The 17,915-nt window shown below is 41.5% G+C and overlaps 2 protein-coding genes across 6 annotated transcripts in view; both read right to left on the bottom strand.

Annotated features, from left to right (window-relative positions):
* Positions 1–1,787: 1,787 nt before the first annotated feature.
* The window catches only part of GNB1L (G protein subunit beta 1 like), a 43,393-nt gene continuing 27,265 nt past the window's right edge, over positions 1,788–17,915 (bottom strand). For all 5 annotated transcript variants that reach the window (XM_056353768.1, XM_056353757.1, XM_056353795.1 and 2 more), the window contains exons 4-7: positions 16,055–16,217; positions 12,236–12,334; positions 7,346–7,561; positions 1,788–2,519 (exon numbers count right to left, since the gene is read on the bottom strand). In XM_056353768.1, coding sequence (XP_056209743.1) covers positions 2,259–2,519; positions 7,346–7,561; positions 12,236–12,334; positions 16,055–16,217 — 739 coding nt within the window. In that variant the 3' untranslated portion in view covers positions 1,788–2,258. The remainder of the gene's footprint in view (positions 2,520–7,345; positions 7,562–12,235; positions 12,335–16,054; positions 16,218–17,915) is intronic.
* TXNRD2 (thioredoxin reductase 2) overlaps positions 8,168–17,915 on the bottom strand; it is a 94,419-nt gene continuing 84,671 nt past the window's right edge. The window contains exons 26-27 of the mRNA XM_056353721.1: positions 12,236–12,334; positions 8,168–11,057 (exon numbers count right to left, since the gene is read on the bottom strand). The gene's annotated coding sequence lies outside the window, so the exon portion shown is untranslated. The remainder of the gene's footprint in view (positions 11,058–12,235; positions 12,335–17,915) is intronic.

Raw genomic sequence — 17,915 nt, forward strand, 5'->3', positions numbered from 1 at the left:
GGTAGTGCTCATCTACCAGCTTGACAGTGCTTTTTAGGGCACAGGCCTTCATCAGCTGTCACTTCAAGGTTGTTGATTAGAAAGGTGCAGTGATTACCTAGGTTAAAGCACAGAGCAGGGTGAAGACTTATAAATAAATAAGTTAAACAAGTCTTAAATTATAAATAAGTTAAATATTAATAATTTAAGTGGTGAGGAGACTAAAGCCCAAGCATGTATCTACTGGGGTATGTCCTTTTAAATATTATGTGATTGTGAAATTGTTCTCGTACAGCAGAATTTCACTGTGTTCTGTTTCAAGAGCACCACGCAAGCAGGAGACAAACAGGAGACATTTCAAGGCTGCCTGACAGGCTTTGTGTGTGGTGTGGCACAGACAGGCCAGCCGGAAGGAAAGCTCTTTGCAGACTCCCTGTGATGGGTCCCTGGACCACACATGACAGGGTTTGCTCTGTTTGTTTGTTTGTTTATCTGTCAATTCTGACTTAGTTTAAGAAAGAGGAGAAAGAAAAAAGTTCCTCCTAGCAGCAGGTTTGTGGAGAAGGACCCTGTCCCATTCCGTAAGGCTGCTGGTAGAGCCTCTTGTACAGCGTAGGTAGTTCCTCCTCTGTGTGGGAGGTGGGTGAGGGGTGGAGATGAAGCACTTAACATCTGTGCAACTGTCTAGTAGATGTAGTGAATACCAGTACCTCTCCCTGACTCAGGATCACTCAAAACTGGGCTTTAACATTCAAGTGCAATGTGATCCTCCATGCAGCTGCCAAATAGTAAAGAAACAATCAAATAAATGCATTATTTAAAGTGTCATCACACTCCAAAATATGTAAAGCCAAGTTTTATTTAGAAAAGCCTGGCAACAGTATCGCGTTTCTGTGTTGTAATGGAGTGAACATCGGGCTTGGTGTGTAAGACTTTTAGTCTAACAGTATCCTCTGCCTGTGCAGCACAGCTGGATAGCAGACCTGGACCTTAATTTGCTTGTGTGTTCTCCCTGAAATAATTTCTAAATTCTTTTGATGTTGCTGTTGACTACAATCCTGTCGACTTTTTCTTTGATGTCCAGCTCTTTACAGAGGCAGAAACAAATTTCCAGTAAACTATCAACAGCGCACAGCCTAGACACAGAACACTGCAGTTTATGAAGCTGAGTTCTAGTTTCCAGGACACCTTGCTTCAGTGGGACAGCTGTAGCTGCAACTTTGTGACTGAATACAACAGTAGGATGTCTACGAACAAACAGTTTTATGTCTAATATGCTTTAAAAGAATGCAAATGCTGCTTCATGATTCAAACAAAAAAAACCTTCATGAATGAATTTCAGCTTCCATGACTGTAGAGATGACGAGTCAATGGAGCCATTTGCACTATGTGGGTAAGGATTTATCTGTGCCATTCCCCTAAATGCTAATGGGAGCTGTGTAGCTGAATCCCAGACTTGCCGTGCTGAAAATTAGCCCTAACTCTCCAAGGAGAAGGGTGCTAATTGGATTGCCGAGTTTAAATCCTTCAGCTAGTCAGTCTAGGGAAAGGATTTAGCACTGGCTCTGTAAAAGCTTTACATAGCTTTGCAGTGCAGTGCAGGGGAAGATTTTTTCCCTTTCTTTCCTGTGATTAATTGTGAGGCTTGAGGTGACAGGAGACATAATGAAATTCATAAATGCCAAAGGCCGTCCCTAGTCACATTCCTGGCTGTTGGTTTAGGTTAGAAACTGACAGAAGTGTGAACAAATCAAGGTTGTTCTGATAGCCTTTCAGTTATGGGGAAGAAAAAGTAACTGACAATGAGAAACCACTGGAGGTGGTTTAATGGGTATAAATTTTCAAGAAAGAGTAGTATTTTACACAGATTCAGATTCTTGGATACACAAATGACTTACAAACAAGATGTATGTTGCCCCCACTGCAGTCTGAGGGATTCCAGTTCTTTTTCACAAAAGAAGATATTGGCACAAGTTATCTAAGCAACCTGCCAAAGAAAAGCTGTTAACAAACCTGCAGCAGAACTCAAAGTGACTTGTTCTGTGTCTTTGTCTGTGACTGGCCTTGCTCTGCTTGCTATGAATTTTAAAAATCCACCTCCCTCTCTGGAAAACAAAACTTGCAGCTTGAACAAGCAGCTAAGAATTAACCTAGGACTCTTACTTCAGCCTGGAAAATACATTCTACTGCTTCCCCACATCCAGGTTTGAATTACAGTGTAAAGAGTTGCTTCACAAGTGCTGTTTTCTTAGTCCATGACAGCGCAGAACAAGTCATGTCTATGTATATATTGACCAGATACTGATGCGGTGGTCTTTTGAGCCAGCTGCCAGCAGTCTCTCACTGAGGTCTGTGTGATCCGAGAAGGACACACAATGGACCGTTGCTGTGTGGTAGTCCAGCACTGCTAAGGGCTTCAGTTTTTTCCAGCCAAAGATCCTGATGCGATGATCCCACCCTGCTGTTGCTAAAATCTTCTTGTCTGGACGAATGGTGATATCAGATATGCCGGCATTGACAAGTTTGTGTGTTTTGTAAACCTATGTGAGAAAATTACAGGTGAGTGTCAATTGTTTAAAACAGCAAAGGAGGAACTTTTGGGGATTTTAGAAGGTGTAAGTGCCCACCCATACAAACTAGTATCACACAGGTGGTATGGAGCTTTTCACCACATGGTAGATGATGCCTTAGCGAGAACAATTATAGACAGAGATAGAAAAGACCTTAACTTCAGCCCATCTATCTCCAGCACCGTTCTCTAAAAATAAAAGCATTCCCTGTATGTTTTTAGTTTGTTGCATTTACAGCTATTTATATTCTGCCACAAGTAAAACTCTTGAGTCAAGGTTTTGAGAACCAGACTACAGAGCTTTGTTCTTTTCTTCCAGCTACTCTTGTATGACCTGCAACACTCTGAGCTATGGCCATGTATTTCCCCTGCTTCTGCAATATTCCCATGCGGAGCTTCTGAGCTGATGTTTAAACTACCTGCTACTTATTTCTGCTACTGTGGCCCCTCACAAAAACCCCAATAAGCTGTGCTAGCATTTACCACAGTCTTGAGAAAGGAATGCTTCCAGGAATTAGGTTACAGTGTCAGGAAATCTGTATTTCTAGTACTCCTTCCCAAGAGACTTTCATTTACACCAAATTCCAAGAAGGGGATTATGACCGAGTTATTGATTTCAATCTTGGAAGCCTTTTGTTACTGTTTGGAGACTACCGGGGCACAAGTTTCTGAGGGGTACAATTAAATGGGAAGGAATTTATCTTTAGGAGGCATTGGGGCTGCACAGGACCTGGCCCTTGGAAAGAAAAGTTCTCACTTCACTGACATGCATTTCCCCTGAAGCACAGAGGAAAAGCTCCGTTCTCACCTCGGGTAACTTGCATTACTTAGCAGTCTCTCTCTGAAACACATGGAGTATATGCACCAGAGAGTATGTGTGTGCATGCGTGCCCACGTATGGGAATTGCCTAGCTTTTGTCACGATATGGGAAACACATTCTGAGTGTGTGCTGACTTTGAAGTGCTGTTATTTATAAGCACAATTGGAAATGATACATTAATGTCACCTACTAAAGACTGCATTTGTAGTTATCTTGTACCAAAGCTTAATATAATTCATGTATGTTTTAATATGTTGCAGGTTGTTTGCTGTTTTTTCTGAGGCAGGAAGGGATTAACATGATGCACAGTTAGTGCAGGATTATAAGGAATATATTAATTGCAGGTAATTTTACCTCCAATATTGGATGTAGAAAACAAAACCTGCAGAAATGCTGGTCAGAGTTGGCTTCAGATGCAGTTGGACACATTTTTGAATCTTACAGGCACAAAGCTAGAAGCAATTTTTCTACTGTATAACAACTACCCAGTTACTTACTCAAACCAGCAAGAGATGCACAATTTGATGAGTAAAAAGGCTAAATGAAATTTGACATGCTGCTTAAACACTCCATACATTCCTCTCTTAAACAGGACCTGATAAATGTGTCTACAACTAGTTCAGAACAGAGGACAGCAAGTTTTGCTCAAGCCTGATGAGCAGTAAGAGGCTGCATGTGGGCCTTTTGGGGGGGCTGCTATTGTAAAACCTGTGCTTTTTGCTAGTACGTATGTTCTTCCAAACTCCCCAGTTACACCAAATAGTGGGATTTTTGTTGGTGAATGCATACTGGCAAGGGAAGGATTTATTACTTACATCACCAGTCTGGCAAATGTACGATGGGCCTTACTCTGTAACTGAGATTATTAGCTAATGGCTATAACCAATCCTGGGTGTGGTGCTTCCCATCATTACTGTCAATTATGTGGGCAAGATCCATACAGCAAAATCAGGGCGACTGGGAGAAGTTGCAGTCATCAGCAAGCTACAACTTGAAAATGAAGCCTGTAATGGTGATGCCTTTTGGCTATGGAACATGAGGGAACAGTGGGCATTTGTGCATGATCTGCAAATACAACAGGGGAGAGAGCAAAACAAACAACTTGCTCAAGGTATATGCAGCCAGGTAAAATCCCAGTGCCAGGATTTGTGCCATCCAGTCACTCAGGGGCAATTACTGTAGTCAAATGCATACAAACATCATTTCCCAGCCAGAAAACCAGCTTCTAATTAAGAGAAAAAAAAAAAAAGGTAAGAACAGGTGAGCTGCTTCCAGCCAGTCATGACCAGGACACTTGCAGCTACTAGCAGATCCATTAAGAAATGTTGACATGCTGAGGCCAACAGATAACCGCCTCTCCTTTCTTCCTTAACACATGCTATCTATGAGTTTTCTGTTTTTAAAATCTCCCTCTCCTACACCTAAATCGTGTCTTTAAGCCCTATTCTTCTTAGAAAAATAGCCAAGATAGCAGCAGCCTTAGCTTTGGCATTTGAGGGAAAAGCCTCAGCAACCTAGACAACAGAACTTGTGCTCTTACTTACATTACAGCTTATAGACTATCTTTTCTTGTCTATTTATAAAGGAGCTGTGATTATCAGATTCCTTAGTTCTGCTTTGTTTATTCACCTGCAGAAGCTGTTTACCTCCTACCTTCTACCGCAAACATCATCACGTAATTACACTATCTCATCCAAATCAGAAGGCTCATACCCAATCCAGTCATTTGCTGACAGTGATGATTTCAGCAACTTTCTTGTAGAAGACAATACACCAAACTTTCCCCATAGCAATAAACCATGAAGTTACCTTCATCATCTATTCACTGACACTTTGGAACACTGCCACTTAAAACAGAGCTGAAGTACCATCATTGCGTCATTATTTCTCCAACGGCAGATAGCTATGTACCACATTTACTTATTAAAACCTTTTAGAATAAAAATAATGTGCCACTGAGTGGCTTTCCAATGTCTACCATTACCTCAGGTGCCTGGAATGTCAGGGGAAAAAAAAATCCCCATCTGGTTTATATTATTAAGGCAATAGTGGAAAAAAACTTAATCTATGTCCTTGACAATCTCTAGTGCTTATGTGAAAGATGCATTTTATTAGGGCATTCACACTATGCATGAAGCACAGAAACATTACTTATAGTTTATAATACTTGGCATTTAAATTTCTTCTGAGAAATGCTACTATCAGCGTGACGTGCTGAAGATGTAACCGACCCTACATCTCTTGGGAATGTGAATACCCTGTGGAAAACAATGCTTGGAATATTTCGGGTGAACAACTGCTTATTTTTCCCATGAATCATACCTGTAGCCCTGCATTACAGTTAACTCATAACTGAAATCTGCTGTGGAAAACAATTATTTCCTTTGAATTTAGGAAAAAAGCTATAATTAATATGAAGAAACAGCTTCCTCTCCAACACCAGAGTGTTTGAAGCTTTAAGAAGCCTGTCATGATGTCAGACTTCTGGGCCTTAGAAAACTAGTCTCAATACCGAGTTTCTTACTGGGACTTACCTGCTCACTTTCCTTTCTGCTTCCCAGAGCTAAGGACACGAGGTGCAGATGTGTGCCAATAGTGCCAGAAAGACCCAGGCAGGAGAAGGGCAAAAATGACCAAAAACCCCCCAAACCACAACAGCTATGTATCAGACTTGTTAACGCTCTTTATCACATTAGCTTAGAACACCTTTGCTACTTCTTCAGCCTGGAGTGCCTCTTTCCTTTCGTGTCATATTGCCTATTAAAGTTCGGATGTTCTCCTCAGTGTGTGCTGTGTAACTTCATCTCAGTTGGTTGCATTTACACCACGTGCACGGGGGTCTCAGTGCCCTACCACTCCATAAATGCTGGTTGTGTGGTGAGGCCTAACAGATTATGTACCTTCACAGTGCCCCCCCCAGGTGACGAGTCACAGCTGGATGTCCAAGCACTTGCTTTTCTTCCCGTAGCACCATTCAGAAAACAGCATTAACTTGCCACACTACCTAAAAACTCCCCACAAAAGCTGCAAGCTGGAAAAACGATTATCGTTCTTCCATGAATTGGTGTACGCAGCAGCTCTCTTCTCAGGGGTGATATGGGGGCACACAGGGGCTGGTTCAGGCCCTCTTTGTTGTACATGCAGGGGACAACTGCCACTTTAAAAAAGGTTAAAGCACTCGGTAGTGGAGAGGCTGTGCATGGACCATTTTAATTTTCATGAGCTTTTATGCACTTCATTTCCACACCCAGTTAAAACGTACTTAACCCCTTGGCACTGTTGGAACACTTGATAAAGTTGTCTACGTTAAGCAATATTTATTGCCATTCACTAGCACAGTCTGAGCTGGTGATGATGAGATCTCCTTCTAAACCAGCCATCCCAGGTTCGCGTAGCTCAGACACAAGAGATACATCCAATTAACTTACTTTGTCTCTGGCTAGGGCTCTAAAGGTGCCAGAGGAAGCTGGTTGCCTAAACCTCATGTCCTCTTGGTGCTAGCTGGGCTACTACTCCTCTTTTTGTTTTGTGAAGTATTTTATGGAGTATTTCTGTCTTTCCCACAGTGGAAAGAAAGCTCTATCCATTCAAGCAGAACCTCTGGAAAAGCAATCCTTTGTTTCTCATTTTTATAAGTCATTTATAATGTTTAGGACATTCTGAGAGCTGAATACTACTAACGTGATAAATGAAGATACGGAGGCTATGGCTTGAGTAATGCTAGGCTTGTGTGCCTGCTGCAACTTTGGTAAAACCAGAAACATGTGAGAGGGTTTGTTTCTTTTTTTTTTTTTTTTTTTTAAATCCTCACCATCTTTTTCTAAGTCTAGTCACATAGCACAGACATTCTAACCAGTCTGTGATTAATTAGCTAGAGATCTGCAACAACTCCTCTTCATGACTAAATATTTTTTTAGTCTATCAAACTGTTAGTGCAAAGTGGGATAAATGACACTAGAGGGCCAATGATCCTGACCTGGAGGTTCTGTTGCTCATTGAGGCTCCAGATGCTAAGCACCTTTTCAGATGAGCCCGAGATCCCCTTGGCCTTCTCCGAGTCAAAGTCAAGGCTCATCACTGGCTCCTGGTGGCAACCAAGTTGGCTCGACGCTTTTCCCATTGACAAATTCCAAAGGACCACTGATCCATCTTCATAGCCAGCCAGAAGCAAAGGTTGTGACCCACAGCTGAGCTGATCAAGAGAAAAGTAAAATTGAGAAGTAAATAGCCCGTTAGGAAAATTACCATCCCCAGATAGGTTTCAGTCCAAGCACCAAGAAAATAAAACAAAAGCGCTGACTGGCTTAGGAGTGAAAAGTTCCGAAGTCTGAATCTCAAATCTTGATAGTCCATCCACTTACAAAAAGCATCACTAAGTAACTGCTGACATACACTTACGGTTTTTATACCTACATATAAATTTCTGTATTTATATAATATATATCTAACCTACGCATATATACACACATACATACGGAAAATTTCTCTGAAAATCCAGACTGATGTCCTCTACAACACCTGACAAAAGGCTGCCTGAAGTTTTCAGAAGCTTTACTTCATGGCCTGCACTTGGTTTGCGTTCCTTAAAAAAAATTACTTGGAGCAACCGAGTTCCTCTCAAGCTACACAAACCCGCATGGACACTGAAAGAAGTGCCGTGCTTCAAGCGTTCAGTTTCACCTTGCCAAGTGTAGGGTTACACACAGGGATCATTTACCCAAGCACACCATAGTGCTTAAAGGTAAACACTGAACCTCTGTCAGGAATCTCTGGGCGAGTCACCAAGGGGTTAACAGGCGCCTGAGCCCCACTGTAGCCAATTGAAAGCTATTTTGATTAATGATGTCACAGGCCAAAGGGCATGGCACCCTGGGCAGACACCTAATTTATTTAAGCCTCTGAAATAACTCAAAGAAGGGAACATTACTGGATTACATGTCACACTTAAGGAAAGTATTCATCATTGCTCCAGCCAAAAGACTAATGACCCCATAAGCAGTAACTGCTTATGTGAGTGAAGATGCAAATCCCTAATGAAAAGCAACTAAAAAACAGGCATCTGTTAATGCCAGTTATTTCTTTAATAGAAGAAACACCAAAATAAAGACACTGGGGTTACAACCACCTCATGCAGGCACACCTAAGAAAAGTATCTGGTAGGTTATTCAGCTCTTTCCAAACGCCATCTGATCCTACAGGATTTGTTTCCTTGACATTCAATCCAAATAAAGGTAAAGGACATTTATAAAGAATTAATTTTTACTGGTATCATGTTATTGAATGACATTCTTCCAACTTGCTGGCCGTCAATGTCATGATACAAGCCTGCAGTGGCCAAAGGCTCCCTGCCTCTATTAAATGGCCCAGACTATTCTCCCACTGGTTGTTATTTATTCTAGGGGGAGTTAAACTAACAAGAGATGGGTGGTCTAAGTCTTATTAGACTGCTGAGTAAAAGCCTCATGCTCTTTCTCAGATTTATTCAGCCTAGAGAATTGCTTGAACAAGGAACGGATCTCACTGAGCAGAGAAGAAAATTGTCCCTTATAAGAAGGAAACCAAAGGGGAAATCCCTTACATCATCTTTCTGAACAGGTCTGTGCACACCTGGGATCCTGCAGGAGCCTCATTCCTTGCTTTAAGATAGGGAGCATGCTCTGGCTAGAAAGGCCTGCAAAGAAGGTCTCTCATAATGCCCAGAACTGTGCACATTTTTTTCTGTCAAATTTTTGATCTGCTAAAATAACATCAGAGCAATGAATATGTGTCAAATATACGTGAATTAATGTCAACTTACCAGGTATTTTGAATGAAGAGTACCTGGGTTTTAATACCGGGGAAAAGTTAAAATCTGAATGAAATGAACATTCCAGATCTGATTTATATTTAACAAAGGGTAAAACTTTCAAAGCAAAATAAAGTATTTCATAGGTACTTCAATTAACCTTAAAAAAAGCCCCCAGAATGGGCATTTTAAACCCCCCCACAATTATTTCTACTGCTCTTCTAAGAGCACAGGACTCCTCCACAGGAGCCATAGCTTCCATTAGCCAGGGAAAGACAAGGTGGATGGGCAGGGTCGGCTCCTCTGCCTCACTCCAAATGGGATGGCCAGATTTTCCTAGGTGCTCATAACCCTCATTAAGGTCGGAGAGACAGATGAGTGCTCAGCATTACAGGAAATACCAAGTAGAACCTTTCTTTTTCCTGTAGGTATCTTAGCTTAGATTTGAAACCCAGTAATTTGCAAGTGAGGTTAACATTGGTCCATTTTAAAAACAAAATACTGTGTTCTATGAAATGAAGGTCTCCCACACTACTTCTTCCTGACTTTCCCCAACCATATGAAGTGTAATATTTTAATAAGTACGTATTCTTAAACAATAAAAGCTATTGAAAGATCAGGGGAGCTCTCAGCCTGGGCTCACCAAGCAGTGGTTCACAATGGCCTGTTTATTTCAGTGCCTAATAACGGACACTCCTGGCTAAAAGTCTTCACCATTCATGTTCTGTTTCAGTGGAAAAATTAAATTATAAATCATTGTTCTTCCTAAGCAGAACATTTTGTTGTTGCATTTGGATAACTGTCAAGGAAGGAAGAGAAGGTGATTTGCTGTCAACTCAACAGGAATAATTGCTATAGTTTATATAAAGTAGTAACTCTGCATTTCCAGTTTCTACATGTATTATTCCTGTTGAATTATTTTGTTTGCACCGTTACGCAACGTGATGCCTTCCCCAAGGAGTGCAAAAAATGTAAGGGAAGTCTATCCTTAACTCCTGCAAATCCTACTCCACCCAATTAGTAATAGCAGGAAGGTGTGAAGCTGAAGGGACAATTAAGAATGTGAACCTTCACAAGGAAAACCCCACTGAATGAACTAAAACATTTAAGGACAGATCTGGTAAAACGAGAGGGAAAAAAGTTCCAAAACAGCAAAATAAACAGCTGCAAGCTTTTCAACTGCTTAGGCGAAGCCAGTGGGGCTTAATCGACAAGCCTAACCTAAGCCTCAATTTCCTTCTGCGCTAAAAGTTTCTAATTCATGTGCATTGTTTCCCTGCCACGTGGATCTTTTTTTATTGGCATTCATAAAAATATGATAGTACATGGCTGCAGCCCCCAAAGTCTTGTTGGACAACAACCCTGAGCATACTTCCTTCAGACCATCTCGCCATGTCAGCTTCTGTTTCAACTTGTTAATTTACTGTGCCATAATCAACATCAAATAGTCTCTTAGGCAACACGTTACCCATAAGCGATGGGGAGTGCTCACCTCCTGGGTATGTCGATATTGCCCAACAGAGTCATGTACAAAGAAATCCTGGATGGCCTCTATTCAGGAAGGGGTGCAGCTGGGTTAGCTTGTGTTCCTGCTTTTATGGTTACAGGGTTACTCAGTGAGCCACTTCCAGTGAAACCGCAAACCAGAACGCAGAGCGTCCCTTTGGTACGCCACATATAATTATTTGCCCTTAAGAGTATCCTTCTCCCCTGTGCTTTTAAACCGAGTTGCACACATTTGTAAAAGAGCAGAGACAGCTGTGAGACTGTAAGGGATTATTTCTCCTTACCTGTTGCAGTCTAGGAAGTTGTGGTGACTTCCCAAAGCCAGAATCTACATGGAATAATTTACCTCTCCCAGTTCCCAGTCCAGTTTTTTCCCTACTGGCAACAAAATTAAAAACTACATAAAATTAAGACTCTGCACCTGCTCCGCTTCTTGGAGGAATAGCAATATTAATGCATGTAGAAAATATGGCAAGACAGAGGACTTTTTATACAGGCAACATTTTCAACACTGAACATTTTCTCAGTTATCTTCATCTTATTAAAAAACGTCCAGGAGACAGAAAGCCTCATTCATCTCATTGAGTACTGAACACTGATTGCATTTTTAGGAGAAACTTTCTGTTTAATAACAGCCTAATCAGTCTATTTAATTCCTCCCCCTTTTTTTTTTTTCTTCTAAGTTTTAATTACAGCATGGGACTTGAACTGTGGCCTCTCCTGCTTTTGTCTGAAGCCAGCAAGTGAATTCCTCTGGACTTCAGTTGGTTCAGAACCTTGAGTGAAGACACTAAGGCCCTGAATTCACAACCAGTTGATTAATTTTTTCAACTGAAACCAACACTAATGTTCAGCTGAACCTGCAGGAATAACATACTTGAAATCAGCACGGATGGCACTGCGGACCTCTAACAGTCTGCAGTCAGGGGCTTAAACTGGGAATTGGCTTTGCCACCAACTTAAGGGCCAATCACCTCAACTCTTTCCTCCCTCTACTGCCACCATTTTGTACCACTTGTCTTTCTCTGCTGGCACCCCATAAACATCATTTGCTGAATACTCTGCGAATGCGGGGGTGTTTTTCTTTAACTGCTTTTATTTGCCTTTTTGTCCAAAGTCAGTACCACCATAAATATTTTGTTCCTATTGTACATCTGGAATAGAAATGTTCATAGAGTGTTTCCTTGTCCTGAGGGCACCGAAGTGAACGCAACCTGCCATTAAAATCACTGTTTTTAAGTAACCCAATAACTTCTCATCGTTCTTAATGCAGTGAGAAACCATATCAAACAACCGGCTTTGGTAAGTCACTCACTTTCCTCTTGATTGATGCAAAAAACATATCTCTCCTAAGGATACAAAGCTTTCCCTGAACATTTGCAAATCTTCCATTAAAGCTTGGAAAGCTCTGAAAGTTACATTAAGGATGTTCACAAATCTTTCCCCCCTTTAATAGTATAATTACTTGATTGGTTTGATAATAAATCAAAATCCAAGTGAAGAAAGATTCATGTGCTTCATATAAAATGAATCACAGGGAAAACATTTCACAATTAGCAGGCGCTCTTGCCTTACCTGCCATAACTTCAGACACATGGGCATGCCCAGCTTGGCACCCACCTCTGGCTTCAAGGTACAGACTGACGTCTTGGATGGCAGCTCCAGAACCTGAACCTGACATCAGGAAAACAAGAGTATTTGGTCAGGCTCCAGGTCAAAATTCTGCTGTTAAAAACACAAGTCTTTTAAGGTGATTAAGGTTTGTTTAAGCTCTTCTAGTAAAAACTGTCTGGAGGAAACTGAGGAATGCATGTTAAGTTGGAGCTGTAGGGGAATCTACAGCCGTCTAAATAAATGCATTGTTTTAGGAAAGACCAGGCAAACTGCGAGAACGAACACATCTTCTTCCACTTTTCTGCTTCAGCTGTATTAGTCTTCCCTCCATCCTGTAGGTGATACTGTGCATGCACTAGGTAATACTGCTTAATCTGAAAACACTTCCCTCCTTCCTCTCCCCTTCCCCGTTTTCCATCTCTGTTGTTAATGTTTTAGTTATATTCACTTGTGGACACTTGCATCATCTCCTCTGTTCTGTCATGGTAACACAGAACTTGTGTGGAATAGGCAATATATATACCTAAGGTGGGTTTTTTTATTTAGTGCCTGACTGCGCTCCAGAATTGCCTGCTAATGCAGGCTGGAGCAGTGATGGCATACAGGTATTTTTAACACAATATTGCCTGACGCTATTCAAAGCAGGGTCAGGCAATATTGTGTCAAACACGCAGTCTGTCTACATAGCAGCTGCCACTGTTACTTGTAGTGACAGTAATGAACTGTGCGATGGAAAAGAACTGTGGATCTGATTTTTTTTTTTTTTTTTTTTTTTAATAGCATTGAGCAAGTCTTTCCTCTGCCAAGGAAGCAGCTCATTTCCACCTCAGGATGATGGGAGGCAAGACTGGGGAGCCTTCCTTTGCAGTCTGGCACTGGAAGGTTTTCAGTCTTGATTGACACAGAAGTGCCTCGCTCTGGGCTGATTCTCAAGCCTGGAACTATGGAGAAAGAGTTCTTAGGTATCAAAAGCTTGCTGCCAGGAACATCGCTGTTTCTCAAATGCATACTTAATCACTAAGGTGATCTTTTGTTTTAATTAAATAAACAATGGTCTGCGTATTTCGTAATATTAAAGGACTTCAAAAATTTGATAAATCCAGCATCGCCAGCCATTCTAGGCTATTTCAAAATATGCAAAAGCCCAACAGTGCTGTTGGACAGCCCCAGTCATGCAAATTTCCTTAAGCATCTGAGATGAGGTATTACACAAATACGGCTCCTCTGGGAGCTATCAGTCAAGACCACAGCAGCTGCGATGGCTTTCTGATCCCATACCTTTAGTTCAAAGCTTGCCAGAACATCTCCCTATTTCTAGAGGTTGTCAGCTGGGCTGCCAAAAGCCAGCTGCACTCTAGGGCTGCAAGGCGACAATGCACTAAGCACAATACGCAGAACACTTTCTAAAGCCACTTCGCAATGGAGCAGGAAACCGTTCTCCAGATTTGAGGAATGGAGACTACAGCAAAGAGCTGCCCAATCCCTAGATCAAACCTATGAACAGACCAAAGTTTGATCATCTGGGAATTCTGGTTCTTTGGAGCTACACTCTTAACAAAAGATGCTTTTATCTTGGCAACTTCCTTGCCATCAACATAATGACCAAGTTAGCCGTTACAGGAAATGGGCTATGAACACGAAGATGACCTGCTCTCAGCTTGCGATGTTACTGGCTCTGCGAAGGGCACTGCCTCCTAGAGAGGACTGAAACTCCAATGGTTACGTAGTGAGGAAAGGTAAATGCGCTGTGATAAATGCTCTTCTGCAGGTTAAAAGGTAAAAAGCACAACTCCTTCACTTTAGCTTGATTAAAAATGCACAAACTGGTACAGAGGCTACAGCTGGGCTCGCAAAGGACAACATAAAATGCGAAGACGAGAAAATGTTTTTGCAGAAGGTAGGCAGGCATGAGCTGCCTATGGTGGATTGACATTTCCAGAGACTGTCTGCATTAGAGGCAACTGAGCCTTAGAAATAAATACTATTTCATATATTTTGACAACTGTAACCTAAAACTTCAAGTTCTGTGTTTATATTGGTTTTGCTTAATAGGAGAAAGATTTGCCTTTGCCTGAGGTTAATAGTGTTCCTGGGTGGCTAAAACTGGCCACAAGGAAACACACCCTTTTTCACATTAATAAAGCTTTTAACATGTTTCTGGCAAATTGGCAAGAAAAGTGCATGTAACTCATAATTGGTGATTTAAATGCAATCATGAACAAATAAATGCCTGTTCAGATCTCATTATTTATGGACTGAACCTGCTTTAAGACAAAATTACTCTTTTTTTGGGCACCAGCCAAGCATAAACACTTATTAAGTCTTAATTTTAATCATAAGCTGCAAATGTACTGTATCTCACACAGTGCTGCCTATTTGGAAGCACGACATATTATGGGATCTTATGTGAATTTACTGAAACCTGACACAGTTCTAATGTAAAGGTTCATACACGGAGTGGAACTCTCTTACCTCAGGAGACAGCAAATCAGTATCAGTTTGCAGGGCCCAAGCAAACAAATGAAAATAAACCAGAGATGAGTTGTAAGAGACATTGGGGTAAACGTCTTCTCTTTGGATCAGATGCTTATTTAATTCTTCATTACCAGAATGTGTGTGTGTGTACTCTTTGCCTAACACAAAACCTCCTCTTGGGCTGACACAAGAATGCGCTTGTCAATTTTGTTTAACTTAAATATTATTAAGCAGTGCTGTAAAATGGAGAGAGTTTTCTGTTTGATCAGAACACGGTATGGGACTCGGAATGGTTGTATTTGCTGGTACAGTGGATGTGTCTACAGGCTTAACTCAGTTCTGTAAAAGGTTGAACGTTCTGGCTGTGAGCCAACAAAGTACTTAAATATGTGCTTAACTTCTGAATAATAAAAAGTTCACATTTTCTTGCAATAGAGGCACCATTCCCACTTATTACTTCGTATATAAAATATGCAACTTTCAGTTTCAAAATACACATCCTATAGTCCAGAAAAGCATGTGACCTTTAATGAACAATTTGCAATTGGCGACAATATTTCTTTTCATATTTATGCCACTTCTTTCTTTTTTCAAATGTTTGGTATTTTGACATCAAGTATTTAAAATAAATTATTTTTGTGTGATGTCCTCAAATAGTCCTTCAAAGAAACAAAAATACAATTTGTGCGAAGCAGAAGTGGAAATTGCCAACGAAGCTGTCAGTCAGTGATTGCTGTGATAATGGGTATTAGATGTGGACTTACCCAGTAGGAACTGAAACGGACCCTACAATTATCTCACACTGAGCAAACCTCTGGCCACTAATAGTAATTCAACTATTTCCAGCCAAAGTACCAGTTAAAGAATTAGCCCGGGGTGAAAGACCACATATCGCATTACAAATCACCTGCACCTCCCCTTCTCTCAGCAAAGCTTCAGGCGGAAGATGAGTACCTCCGTCTGATGACAGACTTTCTGACCATTCGTTCCCCAGAAGGACTTTTGTTCCCCTTTAACAGTATTCAGCAGCACCAGAAGAGTTTTCAAAACTCCTGCACGTGAAAGACCAGCAGCAGCTGCAAATACTTAATGTCAGACAAATCTCGGGGTGGTATCCTTGCTGTTGGAGCATGAGTTATATAATTCAGTTGTCTTTCTAGTAGGTAAAGTCAGTGATTAGAACTCCCAAAGGTTCCTTGTTCCTTGAGCAGAGAATTTGAGAGCAATGATGTTTCCCCTTCTGAACTATCTCGTTGCAAAACCAAAAGCAACCTCCCAAGCACCAGAAAAAGAGACACTTCCTACCTCCTCCAGCGCTTTGGCTGCCATGGCCATTAGCCAGCGTCCCTGTGCCACCTTTAACAGAGAGCATCTGCAGAATCCCACATTCTCCGTGAAGACAGAGTCCGTCACTGAAGCCCGTCCCTCTGCTAAATCCCACAAGCAGATCCTCTGGTCACGACCCTGACTGTTACAGCAAAACAAGTGACATGAGCAGCAGCTCTGCAAAAGCCTGGCTCCCTGCAGGTCAGTGTCTCAGAGCTGGGTCGTTAACGTGCAGGAAGGGCACTGGCGAGCTTCATACAGCTGCTGTGGGGTTATTCACTGGGTCTTTCCTGAGACGTGTGGGAACTTGGTGTCACTGCAACCACCACTTTCTGCTGGTGGCAAACCTGGCCAAGGGGTTCCACAGGTACCAGGAGAGGGAGGACCTGAGGGCCGGCCAGATACACAGCAGTCACAGTTAGCCATGCTTGCTTGTGAAGAGAGACTCCATCACAGTTAGGCTGTTCATGTGTGCTTATGTATGTATGAAGTCTCATGCGTATTTGAACATACTCATAATAAAAGTACTTATTTTTTACCATGGATATCTAATTTAAAAGGAAACAAGAGTATCCAGAGAGTAACACATTTAACACTCTTTCACCCTAGCAATGAAATAGAAATGTCAGGCGCGTTGACAGCCGAAAGACAAATGGCAAGACAGCAAAAAGCGCATCAGAAATAAATAAAAAGCTACAGTTATTGAGTGGTCAAGGTCCCACAGCCACAGGGAGGGCACAGAGAACTGTGTATGTGTGGGGACATGGCAGGAGCGGTTGGTCCCAGTAGGACCAAGGAGGCCAGACAAAGGGCACAGCATGAATTGCTGCACATTTACATGGCCCCACTGGCTGTGGAACAAAGTACCACTGTGGAGAAGCTTCCAAGCCACAAACTACAGCAGCACAGGATATGTATCCTCATGTTATCACCCGGGACAAGGAGTCATCAAAAATCCCTTATCTGTTTCTTATTTAAATTAGCAGTATCACCCCATGAAGTATGAAACCAAACCAGGGGTAGATGCAAATCTAGACTGTTGGGACTTCAACATCAATACAGAAACTCCCATCTGCTGTTCAGCTGAGTAACAAACTGTCAAAACATTTACAGCACTGGGCATACAAACAATGTGGTACTGCAAGAAATATCTGTGACTTAGCTTTATAACAGAGGACCAAAACATACAGGTAACTGCTGTCCTAAAATTGCACTGCTATGTGAACTGTTAGCCAGCAAAAAATAGAGGTGTGGAAAAACTCTATAATTATACAAACAATGCTCGTTCATTATCGTTTTATGGGGGAGAGTGTTGATAATGGTACTTAGGCAGATAATAAATAGAAATGCTAATGAGTTCCACTGTGTATTATAAGAGATGTCTTCTCTAGATAAACATGTCAGAACACCTCCTAGTCATACAGACACTTTGGCATCTACTCTAGATCACCTGTCTAATCCAAAGTATACAAATCTTCCCAACCTTCCCTTGCTAAACGAGAACAGAAGATATTTTGCAACAAAGCAAAGGCATGCAACTCAGCATTCTTGCTCATTTTCAGTCTTCCATTCTCCATCTCTGATTCTTCTCCACCTTCCTTACCTTTTCTCCCCCTCCCCTCTATTGATAATCTCTATAGAAATTTTGATCCTCCCTAAGAACCAGTAGTGAAGCATCTGTCGACTTCAAATCCAAGTGTATTTCCTTTACCCAAAGACCTCACCTGATCTCACTGCAGTAATAAGGACACTATGGACCCCAAGTTGTTGTGATGTCATCACACATATATATACCCTAAAGAAATTAATTATTTTTTCCCCCACTTTTTGTTCTGCAGTT

The sequence above is a fragment of the Falco biarmicus genome, chromosome 1, assembly GCF_023638135.1.
Source record: "Falco biarmicus isolate bFalBia1 chromosome 1, bFalBia1.pri, whole genome shotgun sequence".
Lineage (NCBI taxonomy): Eukaryota > Metazoa > Chordata > Aves > Falconiformes > Falconidae > Falco > Falco biarmicus.